The 19,846-nt window shown below is 47.3% G+C and overlaps 1 protein-coding gene across 2 annotated transcripts in view; it reads right to left on the bottom strand.

Moving 5' to 3' along the window:
* The window catches only part of LOC144782448 (sodium- and chloride-dependent creatine transporter 1-like), a 338,796-nt gene that overhangs the window by 96,217 nt on the left and 222,733 nt on the right, over positions 1 to 19,846 (bottom strand). For both annotated transcript variants that reach the window (XM_078661813.1, XM_078661814.1), the window contains exons 6-7: positions 13,482 to 13,616; positions 6,595 to 6,698 (exon numbers count right to left, since the gene is read on the bottom strand). In XM_078661813.1, the coding sequence (XP_078517939.1) occupies positions 6,595 to 6,698; positions 13,482 to 13,616 (239 nt within the window). The remainder of the gene's footprint in view (positions 1 to 6,594; positions 6,699 to 13,481; positions 13,617 to 19,846) is intronic.

Genomic DNA, 19,846 nt, shown 5'->3' on the forward strand with positions numbered 1-19,846 from the left:
ATTTAAAAAGCTCCCCAGTTTGAAAATGTTGGCATGTATGCCAGGCCCAGTTTAGGTGGGCTGGAAAATAAAACACATTAAACATATGCCTATAGTTAAAAAGGAAAATCTGAGGAAATATCAACATACCACATCCCTTCCTCTCTTGTGTCACTTTACAAAGCCATACATATCAACATTTAAGAACAGGGTAGTGGGATATTTTGAAAATTTTAAAAAGTTAAATTGGGGAAAGGTATTTTTTTTCCCCATTGACTCGATTAAGGCAAAGGTAATTTTAGGTGGGAGACAGCTAAAATAAAATCATTTTTGGCTTAAAAAAATTGTGAATCCCCCGCCTGAATTGGCTCTGTTAGAATGTATGAAAAGCACATGCGCTGTTTGCATTCTGCGTGCTCTTGTCAGATTCCAATGCCAGCCACCAAGAGCAAAGATTCCGCACACGGCTCAAGAGGCACTTACAGGCACTCCAGGCGCTTCCGTATCACAAGGTTGCTTCGGATATGCACTTACTGATATAGTGGAGAATTCACAGATAAAGGGATATTCACACAGAGTGGCCATGGTAGCACACACTATAAAGTGGAGTTCTCCCTGGTACGCAGGGAGATAAAAGGGTTAGCAATATAAAACAGGCACTCCCACTTCACATTTTTAGCAACCAACAGGGGCAAGAACACACAGCACATTTGTACCCTTCCTGAGCTGTCAAAGTGAAGCTTCCCAGATCCATACTAAACCCATAGTCACAAGATGATATCTGCAGATGCAACACATTTAAGATATGCTAATGTTTTGAGGCTGTTGTCATGAACAAAAATCAAAACAAAAAAAAACCCTGGGGCAAGCACTACAGTACAGGTCCCACTTCGTGTTACCATTGCAGATGCCGGAATGGAAGGCCGTGCACGTGGCCCAAACAAATTGGGGAAATTGAAGCAAAATTGGGATTCTAAAGAAATATTTTTTAAGTGGAATAGGGCAGAGACACTGTAATTATGTGATAATGTAGTAAATGTCATTTGTGAGGAAACTACTGCACCATTACATCACGTTTTCACTGTAGTTCTGATCATGGAGTACAAGTGATGTGATATCTCCTGTGACAGAGGGAGAGACAAACACATACAGACCTGCTGTCCTAGCTGAACAGAGACCTCAGGTGTAGACGTCCAACACCATGAGGACGTCACAAAGGATTGAAGGGCACAGGTGAAAAAGAAGTGGTGACAGAGGTTAATAGGAACTGCCCATCATGTCACAGTGAGGATGAAGAGCAGTACCAGCAAAGTAGGCATGAGGTTGCAGTAGGCGAAATGACCAAGAGAAATGCATCAGCCAAGAGCACGGGAAGCTCTACTATACTATGGATAACTGCCCCTTAAAGAGCAGCTTTTGAATTATGCAGTCATTTAAAAAAAGATCTTTGACAGTTTTTTACTGTTCCAGCAGATTCCATAAGTAATCAACATTATCAGTCGCAATTTGGCGGGATAGGCGCCCCTGTACCTAGGTCTCACCACTTCTAAACAAAGAGGCGTCACTGTCCGAATTACCAGCATTACTGAAGCAATGTAGTGGGTAGTGCCAGGGTGCTACTCTAAAAGACGCTGCATAAAGGAACAAGAACCCTATATTTCTCATACACCTTCAGACGAGTGGGTGGCTACTCCCTCCAGTCTACCCAAACGCCGCCATCTTCATGTCCCACTGCCAGGCGTCCTGTCCACCACTGACTGCTTCATCTGCAGTCACACCATAAGGAAGCCTAAATTGAGTATTCATAGTACAACACTCTTCAGGCAGCTCCTGTCCATGGCAGATGTGGATTCTAAAACCACCACAAACATCCACGACTTCGAAATAGACCCCACCTACCGGCAATCAGACGGTTTATTGAAACAACTGCAACAACATACTCTTGGAAGGATGGAATAACCACATTAGAAATAAAAGATTCGTCTAGAGAGGGGAACTGACGATGATTGATCCATTTGTAAAAATACTTCACTCACAAGGAATTGAAGGGCAGAATTAGAAGTCCTTTGAACACATGCATATGAAATGCAAAGTAAGCCATAACCTTATCACCAATATACTCCTGCACCATTCCCCAAAAAGTCAATTGAAATATTTTCAGCTAATTTATTGGGCATGGTCCAGTTGATATCCATCTCAAAGCACACCTTTCTTCTTGGTGATGTTAACTTCTGAGCCAAGAAACCCCAAAACTGCTGCTAATGAGGCTCATCACACCCCATAATGGAACCTACAGGACGGAAAGGATATTGATTTTGTCCAGTCGTGCGATTCTGCTTTTGGCAGAAAAGTGAATCACACAGTTTCTTTGTTCTTGAAACAAAGGTGAGACTGATTTGTGCAGTATTTCCAATGTGGGAAATGGATGGGGTGGCACACGTCCCTGGCACATGGCTCAGAATAAAATACCACCTCAAGCACCAAAAGCCTTGGTTGTCCACACCTGAAGCTGTGCCACTCCTGGTTACTACTAGTGCAGAGGGTAATGAGGTACTATGCTGTATATATGTATACACCCTATGCTGTAATGGGATAGTCAATCAGGGGGGGGCATTGGTGGGCCCCATATGCTGCAAAGCTATATTCTAGTGTGAAGAAGACATAATATAAAACTGCATCAAATGGATTTGGATAATACTATTTCCTAGAAATTGCTAAAATGGCCATTCATCAGCACTTCTGTCTTACCAGGTTGCATGCATTTACTCTGCTATTTCGGTTTCAGTTCACAATCATGAGCTTCAATAACTCATCTATACACTTAGTTTAGTTTCTACTCTATATAGACCCTTACCGTGTGGTAGTATCCTATACGTTCCATTACACATGTGGTCAGGTGAAATTTATTGTAATATTTGTCAAAGTAATACTCTGGATGTAGTTGTCCCCTATGCTGCTGTTCCCATTGTTTTTTCCCTTGACTTGGTTCAGGATCTCCAGTTTTTTCTCCTTTGTCTTGTCTTCAAGTTTAAATATGGAAGCAGAAGTGAGTGTTTCCTCTTCTACCGTACCTCCATCATTTGTAGGTGATGTGTGGGTGAAATATACCTCTTCCCTTTTATGGGAGGCCTGTTCTTATCATTTCTGCTTACTCAGACGTGCAATGAGCCACTAGATTTGTACCGTTTACACTTCCCCAGTTCATGCACTTCATGTGCGTTTTCCACATCTCCGTAAATGTCTCTAGCGCCCTGTAAAGCAGAGTCCCCGCTAGCGAAAAAGGCATAAAAAAAAGGAATGCTCTATGTAATTTATTATAGGTCCTCAGGCGACAAGGAGCATTTATCTTGCATCCAGTTCATACCTATAAAATTATTACTTGCCTGGCCAGCTGGAATGTCTTACAGTAGTTTCATTGGCTCTGGTGTTAGTTCTGAGTTTCAAGAACCTTCTGCGTACGAGCATTTTTCATAATTAAATTTAACATACCATAACTGTACATAAAGAGATTAGACGTTATGGGGTGTTGTGTCCTGTGTTTGTGTATGAGGCCTCTAGTGGGCCTCGGCAGACTCCTTACATGTATTACGTAATCTGGTGGGTGTGACTGGGTGTGGTTAATATAGTTTGTGATGCAGTGTGTTCAGTTAACGGTTTCATGCTGAGGAATAAAGATGTGCAAACCAAAGGCCAGTGTGTGGCGTGGCCTCTTACTGCTCCTGGGCTGGGAGGACACTCCAGTTGGCTAGCCTAGGAGTTGCGTATTGATGTGCAGCTTGTAATGTTTTGCAGGCGCTTTAGAGCAATTATAGTAGTCATTGATGCATCTGATTTAGAACTGGGCAGTAATGGAACTTCCACCAAAAATTGGCAGTGGTCCTATTCGCCCTCCTCTTGCATCCGTCATCTCCTATAGAGTACACAGGGTGGTGCTTTCCAAATACTGGTGTCGCTCCGGGGCCATCTTGTGGGGCCAGAGACGTCGCTGTCCTGGTGCCCACCACCACCTTGTGCTCCACATCAGGCAGCGATACAAAAGGGGATGATGGACGGAGCGTTTGAGCAAATCAAACACTCACCCCCAGTCAACTGATCTGGGTTTAATCCATCACCATTCTTTAGCCCACTCAGCCACCCCAGTTCAGACATGGCCATATGCAAATCAGTCTGACCCTGTGCCTCATGGGAACAGTCCAGCCCGAACTGCCAAGCCATATCTTCCCTGGACTGGAAACAAGCATCCTGGGACCGGTTTCGGATTCATAATCCTCATCAGCCAGGCTATCTTGAATCCAGTGGCCAAGTGAGCAAGGGACTCACGTCTGAGCATACCCTGCCACACTTAGGGCGAACAAAGCGATACAAAAGGGGATGATGGACGGAGCGTTTGAGCAAATCAAACACTCACCCCCAGTCAACTGATCTGGGTTTAATCCATCACCATTCTTTAGCCCACTCAGCCACCCCAGTTCAGACATGGCCATATGCAAATCAGTCTGACCCTGTGCCTCATGGGAACAGTCCAGCCCGAACTGCCAAGCCATGTCTTCCCTGGACCGGAAACGAGCATCCTGGGACCGGTTTCGGATTCATAATCCTCATCAGCCAGGCTATCTTGAATCCAGTGGCCAAGTGAGCAAGGGACTCACGTCTGAGCATACCCTGCCACACTTAGGGCGAACAAAGCGATACAAAAGGGGATGATGGACAGAGCATTTGAGCAAATCAAACACTTGTACCGCTTTTGGCCGCCATAAGTGTAGCAGGGTATGCTCAGACGTGAGTCCCTTGCTCACTTTGCCACTGGATTCAAGCAAGCCGGGCTGAAGACGGCTGTAATGCCAGAAACCGGTCCTCGGAAGCTTGTTTCCGGTCCAGGGAAGCCATGGCTTGGCAGTTCGGGCTGGACTGTTCCCATGAGGCACAGGGTCAGACTGATTTGCATATAGCCATGTCTGAACTGGGGTGGCAGAGTGGGCTAAAGAACGGTCATGGGTCAAACCCAGATCTTTTGACTGGGTGTGAGTGTTTGATTGGTTCAGATGCTCCGTCCATCACCACCCCCTTTTGTACCACATCAGGTAGCAGCTGCAGCTGGCTGAAACAGACACTTTCCTCTTTAGTTGGGAACAGCGATGTTGCTACTGTTTTCGTTTCACGTTTAACATACTCAGCACATTTCTTAAGAGTATTTGCTTTTTCCAGGCTGGTGTGTTTTTGCGGCTGTTTTCGTGCAACAGATTACTCATGTACAGTGTGTACTGTGAAAAGAGTTGCCTCTATGTATCTGTGTGAGTTCAGGTTGTGAGTGGGTGCTTATAATGGGTCACAAGTCAGAGATGTGGAGTTCAGGCAAAAGGCTATGTGAATTTTCACAGTGCCTGTCAGTTGGTTATAAAGAGATTCAGGACTACAAGCTCATCCAATCCTTGGCCTCTCCGCAGAGTACACAGAGCAATGATCAGGTGAGCCAATTGTTATTCTAGGTGAAAGTGTGTGAAGGAGGTACGCAGCTGTTGAAATACTGACATGGCAAAAGTTTTAAAAAAATGTGCTTAATGGCGTGTGGAGTGGTGGTGAAGATAAGGAGAAGCAAGGAAGTTTGTGCAGGAGAGAGTGAAAAGAGCATGCTGAAGAATAAAGAGAGGAGGCGAGAGATATGCAGATGGAGGTTTCAGAAATAAATCGTAAAGGACTACCCCTTCCACCGATCTTAGTAATGTTTTGCATCAAATGTTTAAATTGCTTTCTCCCTGCCTATATCTATCTAGATAGATAGATAGATACACACAGATTCATTCATTGAATGCATCAATTTTCTGATTTCAAGTTATATGTGGCTCCACCAGTATCATTTTCAGCCATTTCTGTGGCCCCTAAGCATCTCCTCTGGAGACACCCAATGGAGGACCGTGCAGCCCAAGTACCCACACGATTGTCTTGGTGGGAAATTAGTTTTTCTTATTCCAATGATTGACTTTGGAAAAAACATTCATGCCAACAGGCCCCACCAAATGGCTTGTGTTCTGCCATTGCAGATTATTTTCTTCCCAAAGCCGCAATCCCTATGGAGATGCGAAGCCACTACAATTTAAAATGTCTGCCTTTTGAGTGGACAATACTGGATGCAGCTGGCCAGCCTCAGTCTAAACAACCTCAAGTGCTTCAGAATTATTCCCAGCATATCTCTTTAGGATTTACAGGTATTTTTCAGTCCACCTTCACTTTCGACCATCCCGCCTTTACTTTCGACCATCCCGGATATATACAGCTTTGATGTATATGAAAGCAAGTGTGAATGCAATTCGATTCTGTGTGCTCGTGTCCCCTAAAAAGACTGTAACCCAGACACAACCCCATTTCTTCCACAAAGGGCAAAGAAAGTGCAACGTCAGGCAAGTTAAAATCTACAATTTAAGTGGGCTTCTGGAGAGCAAACAAGGCCCACAAGTGAACTTTCAAAGTACTTTATCAATCTCCAAAGGGCACAAAATTGGTTTATAGCGCTGTAGAAGTTGGATAGATCTGGAGAGAACAAAATTTACAGTGGAGTTTGCCTTTACCATGTTTTCCTCTTGCATTACAAGTACCCCTGCACCCTAAATGGCCACTTACCTGTAGCAGTTGTTGTTGAACCGATTATAGCTTCCCAAAGCCGTCAGCGCCCCCAGGCCAATCGCATAAGAGAAGAATATCTGGGTCCCAGCATCGATCCAGACCTGCCAAAATATTGATATGTTATTCAAATTGATCCCTTTCTGGGCCTTTTAGCGAAGCCTTTGTGTGACGTGGAACATGAAAGTTCACCAGGTAACCAAGCATCAATGCACAGAGGTGGAACTTCATTCAGGGACTATGTATACATCAACTGTGTCTAATTTCAAGTTTATTTAATAATTTGAGATCTTCCCTATATGGTAATGTAAACAATTCATATTCTAAACTTGACCTAAAATTGATAATACATCATAATGCTTCAAACTCCCATTCATGAATAAAACAGCTTGCTCCCCACTCTGTGCGTATACATCTACAACCATGAGCAACTCATGGCAACTAGCGTTCTAAACCACAAACAGGAATTTACCCACTGTATGACACAATTTCATATTATATTTTAAAATTGCTTTCTTTAAATCACTAATATGGTGGGCCTGTACAATTCTGGTAGCAGGGAGTAACAAACAGTCTTATTTTATGAAAACACGTGCAAAATACAAGTATGAGTTAGAAACAGTGAGGCACCTTCACAATTCACACTTCAGGTTCTATAGAATGCCATCAAATTAATTGGTACCTCAGAAAGTTCTGCAAGGATCTCAAGTGTTCTTTTAAAGGCCTCACTAAGAAGGAAAAGCTGCAAAAGGCACAGAGGGCCTGGTTGGCAGCCAGAAAGGCTGGTGAGCACACAGAGGAGGGGAATGATGTGGACATGGAGGAACAGAGCCTGCATTTTGTACATCATTATCTGACTGGGAAGAGAGCACCCTCCAGGCCCAGCAGCTTTGTTTCCCTTAAAGTCTATCCCCAGAGGAGCTGAAGGACAGGCAGGAAACACAAATTGGAGTTTGAAAGGCTCAGGTTGGAAATGGAGGAAAATAAACTAGCTATGGGAGAAAGGGGATTGATTTTAGCGCAAGAGCTGAGCTTAAAAGAGGTGTACTTGAAAAGCAAGGCCAGCAAAGATGGTGGCAGCATTTCTTCAGTGAGGTCTGAAAGAAGAATGCATATACCTAAGAACCTAGGGAAAGAGTACCCCAATGAGGATGACTTCCAGAGGTGGTTTCAGGGCTATGAGGCAGGTCTCCACATGAACGGGGTCCCAGAGAGAGATTGGGGGGCTGGTTTGTGGAACTACTTCACAGTGGAGGGGAGGGACACATTATTAGCCCTAGGAAAGGTAAGTGAACTCACCTACACTGCCATGTAGGACACCCTACTCACTAGGTAAGGTCTTACTCCTGAGAAGTACAGGGAAAAGTTTAGGCAGAGCAAGAAACTTGATTCCCAGACAAGGCTTGAGCGTGTGGACTCTTTTTGCAGAGCACTGGATGGTTGGGTGAAGGGCAGTGAGGTAACAGATTATCAGAGGCTGTATAATTTGATTGTATGGGAGCAATTGTCTAGTCTGCTTCCAGAGCTGTGCCAGCACTTGGTGGACGGCAAGCTTGCTGACCCCAGGAAGCTTGCTCAGGAGGCGGACCACTGGATGAGTACCAGGCTCCACAAGAGGTTGTATGGGGGAGACTTCGCCAAGGGTGGGTAGGGTCCCAATCAACAGAAAGGGGGGAGCAAGGGTAAAATGGGGAGTTCTCTAAAAGGCCCCAAACCAATTCTCAGGGTAAGGATTCCCAGCCCCCTAGTAAAAAGAAGGTTTTTCCACCAGGGAAGTCTGAAGGAAGGGGGCCCATAAGTGTTTTGAGTGTAATCAGGAAGGACACTTGATGGGGAACCCCAAGTGGGCACAGCCCCCCACTGGTGAGCAGTCACAGGGGATGGCCAGTATAGCGCTTGGGGAGGAGTAGGTCCCAGGTGGGTGTGGGGAACCAGCTGAGATGGCCCTCGTCTCATTAGGGAACAGTGAGAGAACCCTTATGCCTGATAACACTAAGAAATACAGGCAGTAGGAGACCATTAATGGGCAGAGGGTAAGGCTCTGAGAGACACAGGAGCCAGTTCGACCACTACAGGTGTCCCCTGGTGTCTGAACAGCAAGTGGTCCCTGGAGTGCTTCACCAAGTAGTTGCAGTAGACAACTTTGGGCGCCAGTGTAGGGTGGCACACGTTCCCTTTGAGGAGGGGGAGGGCGTGGGGGGTCTTAGGTTCCTTGAAGGTAGATGTGAGCCCATCCATGCCTGTGGATTGTCTGCTGAGAAACTACCTGGAACATACTGCCTGGAAGGAGGTGGAGTTCAGGTTGCACTTGGAATTGCCTGAGTGGGTGTGTCAGACTACTCAGTCCATGGTAGCCAGAGGTGATCAGACGGACCTGGAGCCTGAAAGAGTGGCCAGGTGCCTGCCAGGAAGAAGGGAAAGGGAGCAAGGGGTGTGAGAAACCCCCTCTAGAAATTCCCATGGTCCAGGAGGAGGCTGAGCCTGAGGGGGGCGGCCCGAAACCTACAGGGGAATAAGTGGCCGAACTGAAGAACCTGCCTGAAGTGACCCATTGGCAGCAGGAATGGGGTTCCTTCAGGGAGGAATTCTGTGCAGAGCAGAGAGAGTGCCCCACTCTTGTGGGTCTTTGGCAGCAGGCCGAGGCCCAGGCAGCTGGCAAAGAGTCTGGATCTCATCTGATCTATTGGGAGAACATAATAGCGAGCCTTAGGTTGCTGAGCCTGGGGTAGCCCATGAGCTTCCTACTTGGTTTGGCACATGATGTGCCTCTGTCAGGTCATTTGGGGCAGGGCAAGACCTTTGTCAGGATTGTCACCCACTTTTACTGGCCCCAAATGAGAAAACACTCAGATGCCTTGTGTAGGTTATGCCATACTTGCCAGGCAAGTGGCAAGAGTGGGGGGGGGGAGATGTAAGGCTCCCCTGTGATTATTTCCTGTCATGAACACCCCTTTTGAGCAATTGAACATTGACATTGTGGGGCCTCTGGAAATCCAAGACAGCCATGGGAAACAGGTACGTTCTGGTCTTGGTGCAACATGCCACCCGGTACCCAGAAGCTATCCCTTCAGAGGATGGTGACGGTGCTCGTCATGGCCTGGTCACTGATTGGGTTCTGTACCTGCGTGGGTTTCCCCAAGGAGGTGGTATCTGACCGGGGTACCAACTTTATGTCCCTGTACATGAAGGCCATGTGGAAGGCGTGTAGTGTGAACTACAAATTCACCACCCCTTGCCACCCCCAAAGCAATGGGTTGGTTGAAAGATTCAACCATTCCCTAAAGGGCATGATTATGGGTCTAACAAAACCCATGAATCGCAAGTGGGACGTCCTCTTACCATGCCTTCAATTTGCCTACACGGAGGTACCACAGAAGGGGGTTGGCTTCAGCACTTTTGAGCTTCTGTCTGGGCACCCTGTGACAGAACCTCTCAGTTTAGTAAAGGTGGGTTGGGAGCAATCTCTTAGGAAGCCACCCCAGGATGTACTCAGTTACACACTGGCCTTCCAGAACCAGACAGCATGCTTCAGGAAACATGCACAAGAGGCCATAGATGCTAGCCAGGAGAACAAGAAACGTTGGTACAACCAGAATACTACTCTGGTTGAGTTTCCAACTGGTCAGAAATTGTGGGTGGTGGCATCAGTGGAGCCTCAAGCTCTACAGGACAAGTGGTCGGGCCCATTTGAGGTGAAGGAGCACAAGAGTGACATCTCCTACTTGGTGGACTTGCAGACTCCTAGGAATCCCTTGAGGATCCAACACGTGAATGACCTCAAATCCCACTTTGAGAGGTCAGAGTTGACAATGCTCTTGGCTACGGATGATGGGGTGGAAGAGGAGAGTGAACCTCTCCCTGACCTCCTGTCTGCCCAAGAGCAGGATGGGTCAGGGGAGGGTGTGATCCTCTACCCTGCACTGACCCTAGAGCAACATTGGCACCAGTTGCTGGGACAGTTTGCAACTCTGTTTTCACTCACCCCAAAAGTCACTCATTTGTGCACTCATGACATCGATATGGGGGATAGTCCACCAGTGATGCACAAGACTTATGGGTTGACTGACAGAGTGAAGGATAGCATTAAAAAAGAGGTTTCCAAAATTGAGCACTCCAGCATTCCTTGGTTCAGCCCAGTGGTCTTGGTTCCAAAGGCTGCCCTGCCTGCTGTCACTCCTGAACTGTGGTACTGCGTGGACTACAGTGGGCTTAATGCCATCACCAGGACTGGGAGCAGCCAAGTTCCTCAGTGCGTGTTATCTAATGTCTGGGTACTGGCAGATTGTCTTGATTGAGGAGGCACAAGAGAGGTCAGCGCCTTCAACACCGTAAGGATGTCACGAGTTCCGGGTAAGGCCTTTTGGGTTGAAGAATGCCCCTGCCACATTCAGAGGTTGGTCAATTAGCAATGAAATAAATGATCCCCAAATCGTTTAAGAAGTCGGTGAAGCAGCCACCTCTTTATTAGCACCATTGGCCACAAACCTGTTGAAGAAAGCACAGACTGATCAGGGTCCTAAGGAAATAAAAGAAATATTAGAAAGGATTTTGATACTATGACCACCCCTCCACTCAAATCACACCAACCAGCAAATATATTGGGACTTTGCACGAGTTAAATGCAGTTACTATCAATGACCTCGCCTGTACAGAGTCCGTGGCCTCACCTAGACAGCGTCCATGGCCTCGCCTAGACACCGTCCGTGGCCTCGCCTAGACACCGTCCGTGGCCTCGCCTAGACACCGTCCGTGGCCTCGCCTAGACACCGTCCGTGGCCTCGCCTAGACACCGTCCGTGGCCTCACCTAGACACCGTCCATGGCCTCACCTAGACACCATCCGTGGCCTCACCTAGACACCATCCGTGGCCTCACCTAGACACCGTCCGTGGCCTCGCCTAGACACCGTCCGTGGCCTCGCCTAGACACCGTCCGTGGCCTCGCCTAGACACCGTCCGTGGCCTCGCCTAGACACCGTCCGTGGCCTCGCCTAGACACCGTCCGTGGCCTCGCCTAGACACCGTCCGTGGCCTCGCCTAGACACCGTCCGTGGCCTCGCCTAGACACCGTCCGTGGCCTCGCCTAGACACCGTCCGTGGCCTCACCTAGACACCGTCCGTGGCCTCACCTAGACACCATCCGTGGCCTCACCTAGACACCATCCGTGGCCTCACCTAGACACCATCCGTGGCCTCGCCTAGACACCGTCCGTGGCCTCGCCTAGACACCGTCCGTGGCCTCGCCTAGACACCGTCCGTGGCCTCGCCTAGACACCGTCCGTGGCCTCGCCTAGACACCGTCCGTGGCCTCGCCTAGACACCGTCCGTGGCCTCGCCTAGACACCGTCCGTGGCCTCGCTTAGACACCATCCGTGGCCTCGCCTAGACACCATCCGTGGCCTCACCTAGACACCATCCGTGGCCTCACCTAGACACCATCCGTGGCCTCACCTAGACACCATCCGTGGCCTCACCTAGACACCATCCGTGGCCTCACCTAGACACCATCCGTGGCCTCGCCTAGACACCGTCCATGGCCTCACCTAGACACCATCCGTCGCCTCGCCTAAACACCGTCCGTGGCCTCACCTAGACACCATCCATGGCCTCACCTAGACACCATCCATGGCCTCACCTAGACACCATCCGTGGCCTCACCTAGACACCATCCGTGGCCTCACCTAGACACCATCTATGGCCTCACCTAGACACCATCCGTGGCCTCACCTAGACACCATCCGTGGCCTCACCTAGACACCATCCGTGGCCTCGCCTAGACACCGTCCATGGCCTCACCTAGACACCATCCGTGGCCTCGCCTAGACACCATCCGTGGCCTCACCTAGACACCATCCGTGGCCTCACCTAGACACCATCCGTGGCCTCGCCTAGACACCGTCCATGGCCTCACCTAGACACCATCCGTCGCCTCGCCTAAACACCGTCCGTGGCCTCACCTAGACACCATCCATGGCCTCACCTAGACACCATCCATGGCCTCACCTAGACACCATCCGTGGCCTCACCTAGACACCATCCGTGGCCTCACCTAGACACCATCCGTGGCCTCACCTAGACACCATCTATGGCCTCACCTAGACACCGTCCATGGCCTCACCTAGACACCATCCGTGGCCTCGCCTAGACCATCGCCTCAGATCCTCACTCTGGCCAGAAAGATGAACCAAAAGTAACACACAAGATTTTTCAAACCAGCCCTGCACCCTTCCTCATGGCTCTCTCTCTCTCATTTTGCCTTTCCTCAATTTTTTTCTCTGTCTCTCTCTCACTTTGTCTTTTCTCTCTCTTTTGTCTGTGTTTCCCAAATCTGCCACTCTGCCTTCGGAAACTATCCCGGGGGAGCTGGAGAAAGCAGCAGAGGCCATCAGCAGCCTTTGCCTCTAGAAACCGGCCTCCCAAGGCGGCCGCCCACTGTGGAGATGCCTGATGGGATAAATGGGCAGTCTGGCACTGCGCATGCTACTCCTCTGACCCTACCATAGCCACTCTGGCTCAGAGCTCTGCTTGCCTCATAGATCTAAATTTAGCAACACCTACCTCTCCCAAAATAAATCAGCAGATTGTCTAAAGGGGGTCAAGTGAAGCAGATAATCAAGTAACAAAACTCTGACCCAACAATGCAAACCATCGACCAATTACAGGTATCCCATTTCTGGAGAAGGCCCAGGAGAATGTGTACAGATGAGAGATTAAAAGAGGGGTACGTCATGTCATGATTCTTTCTTATACCGATGGAGAACTGGTGTGTTGATTGGGGGGGGGGGGGGCAGTTTTATTCAAGATCACAGTGAATTTTTATTCTTTTATTTTTTGGGAATGTGGCCTATTGAAAAGGACTGCATTTGGGTCAACGAGAGAGCATCCTTACCTGGGCTTCTGCAAGCTTGGACCAGTCCGGCTTCAGATAGTAAACAATGCCGTCCATCGCACCGGGAAGGGTGATGCCGTGAACCAGTAGGACGATCAGAATCACATAAGGGAAGAGCGCAGTGAAGTAGACAATCTGTGGGGAGAAGCGCTGGATGTTAATTTGACAAGCTGTATGCCAGCTATCACCTTTTTCCTCTTCCCCATATCAAGAGGGGAGGTTGAGCAGCTAGAAGATAGAAAATTACTGTTTCAAATCCATTCATCATCAATCAGCTGTGCCACCCAACCAGCTGTCAACCATGTTGTACCAACCAGCTGCCACCAGTAGCACATGGCATCGGAAGCGGGCCACCATAGTCACAAGGTAGCCTTCTCCCCCTGTTGATAAAGCCAGTAGGCCTTGAGGAATGGTGGTAACCAGGAGGCTAACTTTACAGTAGAGTAGAACAGTGGGCATCACAATTATGGCAACCAAGAGTTTCATGTGGAGGACAAGTTGGTGGTAGATCTTGGGCCTTATTTAGATCATGGCGGATGGTATACCCTGTCACAAATATGACGGGTATCCCGTTGACAATATTACGATCTCCATAGGATATAATGGGATCATAATAAAGCGGACATAGTCCCTCACGGTTGTGACGGATTATTCCCCTCTGCCAAGATCTAAATAGGGCCTCTTGTCTAAAAGAGCTGATTGGTGGTCAGTTTAAAGTAGGGCTCTTTGTTCAAGAGGAAGTTATAGATTAAAACATTTGGCAAAACAAAGTATTGCTGAAACAGATATAGATAAATGAAGAACAGTATTTAGAATAGCAAACCTTTACCTTCTATATCCGAATATATCAATATTGAAGAGAATGTATACATTTTCTATCCAATATTGCCCTGCTTTGGTACCTACATGCATCTGTTCCATATATACCTGTTTACAGGGGCTCCTGTACCCCACTGACTTTCTCGCTCATCGGAGATGCTGGACTTCTTTCCTTCTTCTATGACCCCAATATCACCACTTCCCTCATGGTTGATCCTCTTTGAGCAGCCCTGATTCTTCATACATTTCCTTTCCCTTTTTAAGCTCATTGTCTAATGGTCTATTTCTCAGACTCCTTTACACCCACTTTGATCGAGATATTAATTTTAATCTATCCCCACCAAGCTTGTCGATTTGGACAGCATGGTTTTTTTGTTCTCTTCAACCAATGCCACATTCCCACCTCCAACCTGCCCGCAGGCGTGCTTGCTGCACTGAAGCGGTACTCTTCCTGGCCAATTACCTCCTGGGTTCCTCACTCCAGGCCAGTCAGTCACTTTGTTCTCCCTAATACTTTCTCCTCCTCAAGTATTTCAGAACCTCAACACCTGGTTCTCGTCTTACCTGGTTATATATTCTTATTTCATTGGTCAATCAAATGACACTTGTTAAAGCTCACAGCTGCTTCGAAGGAAGTGTCCCGGCGCTATAGCAGACAGTAAAGGTGGGCTAAAGTAACGAGAAACTAAACGGAGTCAAACAAGTTTTAAGTTGTCGTTTGAAGGCTGACGGAGACTCAACTTGCCGCACCTTAAAAGCAATACTGTTCCATAATCAGTGGCGGCTCCTCAGATTAGGCGGAGGAGCGTTGCTCACCGCTGAAAAGGAAAAATGAAATGATAACGTATTGTTATTATCATTTTATTTATTGCAATCAGTGGCGGGCGGGGCTAGCCAGCACAGTGGACGAGTGGCGGGCACTCCCAAAGTGCGCATGAACTGTTTGGCTGGCCCTCAAACAGTTCATGCGCACTTTGCATGTTCCTACCAGGCTGCATTACACAGCCTGGTCAGGAACATGCACAGGCTCCCTGTTCCAGTCTGAGCGCCGATCCACGGCGCTTAGACCAAGCACAACGCTGCATTGCAGCGTTGTGATTGGCTCAGGGGAGCCTGTCTGCCCGGGTGCTTCCAGGCCAGGACAGGAAGAGAATGAGGACAGAGGAGAGGCGGCAGCCGGCTGTTCAAGGCATGTCCTTTTTTAAAGTTAATTCCTCTCGCCCCACCACCCTCGTGCGGTAGCAGCCGCAGCTGTCCATAATTTAGCCATGCGTACAGTAAAGGAACTGCTATCACGACGAGACTTCAGTATTTTTGGAATCCGCAAAAGGCGACTATTGTAGGATCTAAGGGTCAGATGTATCAATGGGTTTTACCCATTCTGTGTCTATGGGGAAATGTGTTCATGCATATGGCCCTAAGTGCTCTCTTTTGAGTGTACGGAGACTTGTTCTTCCTCGTCACTTCTATACGGCAATCCTCAGGCTTCAGCCTTTGGTCCCCTCCTCTGGAAGCAGCAGTAGATGTGGTTGATCCACTGTTCTCCCTAACATTCTTTCCTTTTCATTCAGAATTTCATTGCCAGGTTCTCTTCTCATCTTATTAATTATGCTTTTCTGTTCTTTCCTTTCTCTGGTCTGGTTCTTTTGGTTGATCCAGTCTTATCTACACAGATAACTTGAAAACTTTGCTCTCTATTCCTTTTCTGACTCTCACCACAACAGTCACAAGCCGTCTAAGATGTGTTGGAACGTAGATCTTTACTAGTTTTGTAAATTTACACCTAGAGGTAAGTAGAATGACTCCATTGCCTGTTCATCCAAACCCAAGCTCATCTCCCTCCTGCTTTGGTCCTCCTTCCTTTCTTTTGAATTCCTACTGACAGCTGGACACAGTATTCCCACATCTGTAATGTTTGTAAAATGTTCCACTTTTGTACCCTTTTATTCTGCCTATTTCATCATCTCGACGGTGTCGCTTCTTTCTCCTCCCCTCTTGGGTTTCTTCCTACACTTGATCTTGAATGCACCTGTCCACTTGCCTGGTCAATGCCTGCCCTCTGCCTGTACATCTCCTTTCCCTTTATTCATGCAGTTTCCATTCCTTCATTCTCTTCTTCAGTTTCTCATGGTTTTCCAACATGCGCTTGACCTTGTTTCTCCTTACTTCTCGCCCTGCCCTCTCACGATCTCTGCTCTAATCGCTAGTTCTCCGTTGCGCCTTCGCCTCTATGCGCTCAGTCTGTTCAGATCCTTTGCGTAGATTACACCCAACATTAAGACTTGCTTTTGTGGTTCATTCCTCTCCCTTCCTCCCTCTCTTGTTCTTGCACCATTTTAGTCTTTACAGGAGGACACACCTCAAGTAACCGGTTTTATCTTTGTTGCCCACTTGTCAATAGCCTTTCTTCTCTAGAGTACTATTGGCTTTGACGGCCACAAACCTCAGGTGGAAGTGTTGTAGTGATATAAGTAACACATGTGCAAGTGAAAGAATTGTAGGTAAAATGCCCAAATCAATATTTTATTTTAGCATTATACATCATTAATGTTTATTATTAGCATACAACTAAATGGGGGCAGTAATAAGGTATTGTTATTTAACATTTAATTTATACAAATTATAAAATACCTAAGTTGAAATGCTAATAAAATACCATGCCTCATTATGGATAAATAATAACTAATAAAAGGTACTTTATTTCATGTTCCCCCAGGGCCAATACACACCTTGGGGTAGAAGTGTGCTGTACAAGTTTCATTCAATTAATTTTCGAATACTCTACATCATTCGTGTGTTACTTCTGGAGCCTACAGAAGTGTAGGAGGGTGTACATGGTGCAGTAAGAGGTCTAGACTCATCCCAACAATCTCCATGCCACACAGCACGCACAGCAGCCATTTGTAGTGCTTTCACCCCAGACTCGAGGCACCTGCATTAACCACGAGCAGGCGCAACCGTGGAGGTTTCCTCTCTGTCACTGAGGCGGGTTGGTTTTAGTTACCTCCAGATCGGCTGACTGTTCAGCTCCTGCAAACGTTTGTATCTATAACTCCCTCTCTTCACTTCTTCTCTCAGCACTATGATGTTCAGACTACACTACTTAGATAAAGAATCAGGTTAGGCTAATAAAGTTAAGTGTGGAGACTGTCCCCTGAGTGAAAGTACATCTCAGGGGTATGAAAAGAACATTTACACTGGAAAGTTATTTTTTTTTTTTATTTGATGAATGCTGCACTTTGAAAAGTTTGGCATCTTTGCAAAAATTCTCTTGCTGGTGAAAATTTCCATTAAAAAAAGAATGCAGAATTTTTCCAGCAAAACCTACTTTTATCAATAGTATGTTGTATATTTTAACCTTAACGATTGTAAGGATCAAAAGACAAAAAAGTTTAAACACGCAAAGTTATTTCAATCTAAGACCTTTATAGGTACTAAGATTATAGAAGTAGAAAAAGACTACCTACCTAGCCCTTCCCCACTCTTTGGAGCTGTATTGTGCCATTAGCCCCAGCCCCTCCACGCACCGAACCCCGCTTCGACCCCCCACCCCACTGCACCCCCCGCTGTCGCTTTTGGGCTTTTTTCTTATAAACATCCACACCAGATTTACACGTTCCAGTGGCAATATTACCAGTCCTCCTGGGCAGGACACTTAAAACAGAGTGTAGACATCAAAATCTTTCACGATTGGCTGGACACTGGGAAAGGTCAATTTAAGACCTTGTGTTCTTTTCGCGCCCATTTCAGCTCCTTGACGACTCCTGTGGTCGCTGGAAGATGAGGTTGGCTCCGTTGCCAACGGGCCTTTGTTCTTGCGCCGCTGAGCGCGGGAGATTATCAGGCTCTGAGGCATGTGATTAATCCCAGAGTCCTCTGCAGCCAAGCGTGGCAGTGGAAGTGAGCGGACAGCACTCGTGAGCGCCATCACAATCAGCCGCTGAGCGCTGCGTTGGGTTCTCGTGGAGTTCAGGTCTAAGGCCATTAGAGAAAAACCGCATTGCGTGGGGCACAGCGCGTCCTGCAACAACAGACTGTGGGCATTGTAGAAAAGGCCACGTTGACTAGACGAGTCTGCACGATACAACAAAATATAGCACCTGGTTCCGTAACCTTACAGATCTTACATACGGAACCTCAACAAGGTAGATCAACTCTTTCCCCTCCCGTAAGTGACTTACCTACTCCCCCACTAGGGCCATCTGACCAGTCCTCCCGTTCCTGCCGGTAGTGCTAGAAACCTATCCGACCAGCCTTATACTTTCTCCTTATCCCGTCTCCTCCTTCTTGGGCCTACCAGTACTCCATTATTTTCAATTCCCACCAATCCGTCATTTCCAACTTCCTGGCTTAACCGGTCCTGCATTCACTATCTCTTTGACCACCTGCTCACTTCTTGTTTTAAAACACACTGGCAATGGGAAAATCTAACCTGACTTCACCCTTAAAACACTTCTTGCTCAAAACGGACCGTATGGACAACCACGGCCAAGCACACCTGGTGTGGACCACACCGTTTCCCCAAACTATCCAGGGAAACAATCGCGCTCACTTGTTTAGCTTCCCCAGGGCTCTCTGCAGGGCCATCTACAGACAGATGATAAATGCCCTAGGATAAGCGGATGAAGTTCTATATTCTGTGAATTTATGTGTACAAATGAATGGTACCACACCCATGTACTAAGCATTGATAACTTGAGTAGGAAATCAGATACTACGGAGGGACCTCAGTCTGGAGGTAACCTAGCGCTGAGCGTCCACATCCTTCAGAGAGTAAAAACAGAACAATCTGTTGGGTAATATGGAGAGGCTTCATGCTAATTCTAAATAGGGTTGCATAAGCATATTATTATTTTCATGATTGCTGATCAACAACGGGGATCCCGTTAAACCTGTTGAATGTGCTCAATGACGTTGAGCGGGGAGCTAATCCCGCCTGTAGAACTTGCCCAATGAGGCTGAATGTGAATATCACCCAACCTGTGGAACCAGTTTAATCAGACTGGATGGGGACCTCGCTCACCATGTATGTTATGCTATAAATACTTATGGAGCGCACGAATACCCATGGGTGTCTCGGCGCTAGCTCTGCTGAAACAAAGGAAGAGACCTAATAGTTGGTGAAAAGCCACGTTTTCAATGCTTTCCTGAAGGCAATGAGGCTGGGCAAGGCTTTGATGTGTAAAGGTAGTGAATTCCAGATTTTAGCAGTACCCAACACAAACCTTTACCTCCCCAAGAAGAACGTTTAAAATTCGAAAGTCTTTTTTTTCCTGCTGAGCGTACATTTTTAGGTGGCTCGTACCAGCTGAAACTCTGCTCAGGAAAGATGAACCAAAGAATCTGCTCAACCGGGTGAGAGTGGAAGTTCATTCAACCTGTAGAACCCGTTCAATGAGTTTGTAAAAGGTGCTTATCCAACATGTAGAGTCCGCACAAAGAGGACGGGCAGGAAAGTTCTCTAACCCGCCGCACCTGTCCATTGAGGTTGCATTGGGAGCTAAGGTATCCTGTAGGATCTGCTCTACAAAGAGAGAGTAGAAGTT

The sequence above is a fragment of the Lissotriton helveticus genome, chromosome 9 (genome assembly GCF_964261635.1).
Source record: "Lissotriton helveticus chromosome 9, aLisHel1.1, whole genome shotgun sequence".
Taxonomy (NCBI): domain Eukaryota; kingdom Metazoa; phylum Chordata; class Amphibia; order Caudata; family Salamandridae; genus Lissotriton; species Lissotriton helveticus.